This window comes from Eptesicus fuscus, chromosome 5 (genome assembly GCF_027574615.1).
Source record: "Eptesicus fuscus isolate TK198812 chromosome 5, DD_ASM_mEF_20220401, whole genome shotgun sequence".
Classification (NCBI taxonomy): domain Eukaryota; kingdom Metazoa; phylum Chordata; class Mammalia; order Chiroptera; family Vespertilionidae; genus Eptesicus; species Eptesicus fuscus.
In genome coordinates this window covers 20,220,376-20,226,375 of record NC_072477.1, presented here as the reverse complement: position 1 = coordinate 20,226,375, position 6,000 = coordinate 20,220,376, and the positions used below count along the sequence as shown (strand labels likewise).

General features: G+C 58.5%; 1 protein-coding gene across 1 annotated transcript; it reads right to left on the bottom strand.

Annotated features, from left to right (window-relative positions):
• Positions 1–746: 746 nt before the first annotated feature.
• Positions 747–5,832, bottom strand: NGB (neuroglobin). Its single transcript, XM_008138794.3, has 4 exons — positions 5,602–5,832; positions 4,213–4,324; positions 3,532–3,651; positions 747–1,854 (listed from the first exon to the last, which is right to left on the bottom strand). Exons 1-4 carry the CDS (start codon positions 5,688–5,690, stop codon positions 1,720–1,722), a joined length of 456 nt encoding a protein of 151 aa, XP_008137016.1. The 5' UTR covers positions 5,691–5,832; the 3' UTR covers positions 747–1,719.
• Between the last annotated feature and the right edge of the window lie 168 nt (positions 5,833–6,000).

Here is a 6,000-nt window from a genome sequence, read left to right as displayed (position 1 = left end):
GGCCCATTCCTCTCCCTGGCCTCACCTTGTCCACCAGCAGGTGGGGGCTCCCAGGTCCCTGACCAATGACCTACTTCAGATCTGAATTAGCATGGGCATGTGTTGTAACAAACCAACCCCCAAATGTATCATGGTGCAAACACAATAGTAGCGTATGTCTCTTTCCTGTAAAATTCAAAACGGGTGAGTCCCTGCTCTACCTCCTGGAGAAGTACCTGGCACCAACAGGCACTTGTGATTAGTGGGTTGTCTTCCTCCAAGCGGTGATTCAGGGACCCAGGCTCCTTTCACCTAGTGGCTCTGCCATATTCAACACATGGTCCTCAAGGTCGCTGTGAGGTCTGCATCAAGCCAGCAGACGGATGACAGAGCACAGAGGAGCATGCAGGAGTTTTGGGGGGCCAGGTCTAGGGATAGCATATATGTCCACACATTCTATGAGCCAGAATTTGGTCATATGGCCCATCGAATTGCAAGGGAGGCTGGGAAACGTAGTCCAGCTCTATGCCCAGGTGGAAGAAGAACTGGATTTGGTGCCCTGCCAGGCAGTTTCCACCACAGACCCCTAGCTCCAGCTCCACCATTGGCTTCCCCAGGGCCCTCCCTCCCCCCCCTTTTTTTTTTTACCTGTTCTCACGTTGGCCCTCCTGACCCCAAACTCCTGCCCTGTCCTACATCCATCACTCTGCAGCTTCATCTGGTACAAGCTGACACCCAAGAAAAGACCAGTCCCCGAGGTTCAGAGAGGCACACAGAAGAGGTTTATTCCTCATGAGTTTACACAAACACAGCACAGAACAAAAGATAAAGTGCAGACAGCTCAGGGCGAGGGTAGAGGGCCTCTCACACTGCCTTCCATCCATCCACCCACCTGAGTACGGGCACACACCAGGCGTGAAAGCTGGGGAGTGGTGGGCCTACCGTTGGGTGCGGGCAGAGGCAGAATGGAGGGTCAGGAGATGAGACCGGGGCCCTGCTGGGGTGCGTGGTGAGGAAGAGCTGCCCGGACTCAGGTCTCTCCGAGTGAAGTGGCCCCTCCTTCCTTGGCCTCCCGCAGCCCCACCCGACCCTGGCTGGCTAGCTGGTTCCTACAGAGAGATGGTAAGGGAGCTGCCACCAGAGTGCTGAGTGAGGGAGGGGAGAGATTGCAGTGACATCTCAGTAGGCCCCCGAGACCCCAATGAGCCCCTCACGAGCCAGGTCCCCTGTCCCTTCAGCGGCTCTCCTGATGACCTGCCTGTGACTCCACCATGAAGGCTAAAGCCGTCCCTCCCTTTCCTTGTGAAAAGCAAACACCCCGAGAGAGGAAAGCATTCAAAAGGTGCCTGGAGCTCGGCCATCCCACTCCCCGACTGGGCCCAGGCTCACCCCAGAACGGTGGCTGACGGAAGAGCCCCTTCTCTCAAAGCCCAATACCTCCCCGGCCCCAGGACGCCAATGCCCCTAAAGCGCTGCTCCTCCTCATGGCAGAAGAGGGGACCCCAGAGGGAGAGAAGGAGGCAGGGAAGAAGCCACTGGGGTGCAGGGAAATCCAGAAGCCCTGTCCTAAAGGAAAGGCACACCGCTCTGTACTTAAGTGGGGGTGGGACGGGGACCCAGCCCTGCTCCATCGCCCCTGCAATATGGTCAAGCAGACAAGGCTACAACACACCCGGACCAACAGACAGACACAGACAGGGGAAGGCCACCAGGTGGAGGCCGCTGGGCAGAAGCTGCCTCTTACTCGCCATCCCAGCCTCGACTCATGGCCCGGACCACGGCTCCGAAGAGCTGGCGCCAGGCTGCCCGCATGGCTGGTGTGAAGGCGGGGCCCAGGCACTTCTCCAGCATGTAGAGCAGGGCCTCGCCCACCGTCTGCAGAGGCAAGGAGCACCTTGTCATTCCCAAGCAGGAAGGCATCACCCCATTCCACAGGTGAGAAAACTGAGGCCTGGGGCTGGGAAGGGCTCCCGGGCCTTTCCTCTCTCCTGCACAGGGTTCGTGCTTTCTGAGCAGGATTCTGCCCCAATCCTTGGGTACCACACTGTACCCACTGTCCCCCCTTAAGGTGAGCCTTTATAGTGAACAAAGCCTTTCACCCCACTCCCAGCCTTGAAACCACCCCAGGAGGGAGGCGGAGGCATTGCCTGGGACCCCCAGCTCAGGCCAAGCAGAGCCATTGCCCACAGGCCTGTCTCCTCCTCTGCAAGGCGGCACTCGGGGCGTGAAGAGCCCGGGCTCTGTAACCAGCGGGGCCTCGGTTCACTTCCTGACTCCACCACTTATGAACTGTGACCTTGAGCAAGGTATGTCTCCTCTCTGAGCCTCAGGTGCTTCATCAGTTAAACCAAGAAAGTAAAAAAAAAAGTTCTGATTCATTGGGTTGTTGAGATGATTAAATGAGGTCATCTACAAAAAGCTTAGTATAGCCAAAACCGGTTTGGCTCAGTGGATAGAGCGTTGGCCTGCGGACTCAAAGGTCCCGGGTTCGATTCCGGTCAAGGGCATGTACCTTGGTTGCTGGCACATCCCCAGTAGGGGGTGTGCAAGAGGCAGCTGATCCATGTTTCTCTCTCATCTATGTTTCTAACTCTCTATCCCTCTCTCTTCCTCTCTGTAAAAAATCAATAAAATATATTTTAAAAAAAGAAAGAAAAAGCTTAGTATAGCATCTGCGCACAGTAAGCCTTCAACAATAATAATGGCTCTGGTGTATAGTCATAATAAAATAAGATTTATTTATTCCACGAATATTTACTGACTGTCCACTGGAGACCAGGCACCGTGCTAGCGCGGGAGATGGAGAGCGCCAGACAAACTCGGTCCCTTCCTCAAGGTGCCTACCATCTGGCAGGATGGCTGGACTGTGTGGTAGACGGCCACGTCAGTGCCCCAAGGAACCCCACCTTGAGTAGGGATCCTCCACCTTGACACTGGGCTCATCGGTGTGACTGGCTTTGGCCGATGGGACGTCAGCCAGATGAGACATTAGCAAGAGTGATGCAAGCAGCGCCTGGAAGAGCACTTGCACCCCGGGCTTGACCTCTTCCAACACTCGCTCTTAGAACTCAGCTGCTGCTCTGGACAGAAGCTGGGCCAGACCACCGGGTGATGAGGCCACAGGGAGAGAGACGCCGAGGATGCCCGGCCACCCTGACATTCCATCCCCAGCTGAGCTCCAGCTGAATGCACTGCATGAGTGGCTCTAGCCACACCATGTGGCACAGAGGGACCACCCCAATGAGCCCAGAGAAGTTAGGCATCATTGTTTGTTTGAGCGGGTCTTATACACAGGAACAGAACACTGAGCGACCGGCTAATCCCACAGGCTCCTTAACGTTCTATGGTTCTAGGAGAAGTCACACCAGAGAAGAAAAATTGGAGGCTCAGAGAGGTCAAGGCAGTACCAGGATCACACAGCACGTGTGTAACCGATGCAGGTGCCTCGCCCTAGTCGTGTGAGGGTAAAGGAAGGGCGAGATAAGGGAGGACCGGGAGAGAGTGGTGGCCTCAGGTCAGGAGCTCAGGAGAGAGAGGAGCCCCTCTACCCACCGAGAAGGAGCTGAGCTTCACACCCACTGCACGGTGCTTCCTGCCCAGGCCGGCCAGGTACTCCTCCAGCGAGGACAGGTCCTCCACATTGGTCACCGCAGCATCGATCACGAGCATCACCTGTCAAGGCCAAGGTGGCAGTGAGACAGGCAGAGCCATCTCCCTGCTCACAGAACCTGGGGGTCCCGACTGGAGGTCAGAGAGTCATGAGAAATGGAAAGCGACCTGTGTCTGTATACAGTAGGTGTTCAATGTGTGACGGCCGACTACACGGTGAGAGAAACCTCTGAGAGGCTCAAAGCCCTAAACACGCCTGCGGGACAGTGTTGTCTGCCTGGGACGAGGGGAAACTGAGGCCCTGGGAGAGCCTCTAAGAAAACCCAGCTTGGTTTTCACAGGCAGGCGGCCCCTAGTAGATGAGCGCCAGCACCATCTAAAGGAGCCCGGGACAAGGCCAAGGGCAATGACAGAGCTGGGACCAGCTGGCTGAGCACAGGGCGGGGAGCAGGCTGACTGCCTCAGACAGGGTGCAGTTCAGCGCAGAGGGAAAGGAGCAGGAGGGCAGTGAGCCCGGGCCTGGGGCAGAAAACCGGTCATTTTCACTATCCCATGCCCCTCATTCTCTCCCAGGAAGGCGCCTGCTAGATCCTGGAGGGCAACCCAGCTCGTCCTTCCCCTCACCTTCCTGATGTGGTCCAGGAACTCAGGCGAGGAGAGGCAGTCCTCGGAGCTGGAGTACTGGCGGCAGTTGTACTGGAAGAGGGGCAGCAGGCCGGGCTCCAGGTCAAACAGCCTGCAGGGGGAGGCCCGTGTCAGCCCCGGGTGTTAGCCCCGCGAGCCCCGGGAGCCCTGGCTGCCACCGTGGGAGTGGGGGTGGGCCAGAGGTTTGGCCGTAAATTACAGCATACCCTCCAACCTGGTACGGACCCCTTCACCAGCTTTGCCGGAACCCCCTTCCTAGAAAGAACACGGGTCCCCAGGCCACTCATAGGACCCAGCATGTTGAGGGGACTGGGGCAAGAAGGGATCCTCAAACAGAAAGCCTGGGAAAAGTCTCTCTCTCTCTCTCTCTCTCTCTCCCTCCCCTAACCCTTCCCATTTTGGGGTCAGCATCTCCTAGTCTCATCGTGTCTGAGGGGGCTCTGGCCAGCGATGATAATAATAGTATTAAGAACTCCTTACCCATTTTATGGAGGAAACAAAAGCCCAGAGAGGTTAAGGAGCTTCCCTAGGGTCACACAGTTTGGAACCACGGAGGGTGCCTGAGTAAGCAGGGGAAAGCCAGGAGACACAAAGCAGAAGCTCTCAGCCACATCTGAGAGGGTGCATCTGGGTTTTGGGTAACTCTGTGAATTTATTTCCACTTTGGGGGGAGGCAGGGGTGGAGGGCGGGAGGTTGGGGGTTGGGGTTTGAAAAACTTCCTCAGAAGTTCTGTGCTGGCTTAGGAAAAACTATGGTGGAAGGAAACCGTGCCTCACTGGTGATGGCTCAAGCTGAGGTTGAAGTTTTGCCTCCTCCTCCCCCTTAGGGGCTGGCACCCCCTTACCCCTCTTCCGGGTGGTGAGACTCGGGCATCTGTCCTCCCCTGCCTGGAGGTTCTCTGTCCTAGCCTGGTCTTTTCCTGGGAAAGGTTCATCCTCCTGTTAGTTGGTGGAAGTGCACTTTCCTGGGGCCTGGACCCCATGCTCTGCCAGCCAGGCATCCAGCCCACCCTCCCTGTACGGGCGGTTTCCCTTACTGGCAGCGGTGGGCACCCCTGGAGTTACTATCTAAGGAACAAACTCAGGAGGAGCAGAACCAGGGCGGAGGCGCAGCGCCCGGGGTGGTGTCTGCTGGCCCGAGTGAAAGGAGACTCCGGAGAGGACCCTCTCCGCCCCCAGGGAGCCTCGCTGAGCCGGAGGTGCGGCGCGGGAAGCAAGAAGGGGTCGCTGGACCAACTCCTGTGCGCACCTCGGGAGGCGCCGGTGCAGAGGCAGCGGTCAGCTTTCCCTCCTCTGGAGCCGGGCCGGCCACCTGGAACCCATTCCTGGCCAGGTGCCTGCCCGCCCAGGGCTCAGGGCCACCCTCACCTGGTGAACAGGACGGTGCCGTGCTCCAGCGGGCTGCGGTTCACCGCTTGCCAGCTCTGCCGGATCAGCTCGGGCTCAGGGCGCTCCATGCTCGCCCAGGAGCGCAAGGCTGGAACCCTCTGGCACGAGACCGTCACCGCAGGTGCCCCGCCATCTCCGAAGCGACGAGGCCACGCCGCACCCCTGGCAGCCCTGTGAGGGCGCCCCAACCCTGCCGGCCCCTCTGGCGCTTCTGGGTTCCCTGCTCCGGCAGCAGCTCCCCGCGCCCCGCGCCTCTGAGTGTCCCGTGCTGCACAGCCCGGAGTCGACCGACGGGGACGCTTTAAAGCAACCACGGCCCCGCCCCCTCCGGCCATCAAAGCGCGCATCTCTGGGCAAGGCTCTGGCCCTTAGAACCTG

What these genes read in the sequence shown, in the direction of transcription:
- NGB (XM_008138794.3), bottom strand. Translation starts at nt 5,690, where the DNA reads ATGGAGCGCCCTGAGCCCGAGCTGATCCGGCAGAGCTGGCAAGCGGTG. An exon ending in GGCACCGTCCTGTTCACCAG is followed by an intron (nt 4,325 to 5,601) that starts GTGAGGGTGGCC and finishes CTCCCCCTGCAG; the next exon opens with GCTGTTTGACCTGGAGCCCG. An exon ending in TGAAGCTCAGCTCCTTCTCG is followed by an intron (nt 1,855 to 3,531) that starts GTGGGTAGAGGG and finishes TTGCCTCTGCAG; the next exon opens with ACGGTGGGCGAGGCCCTGCT.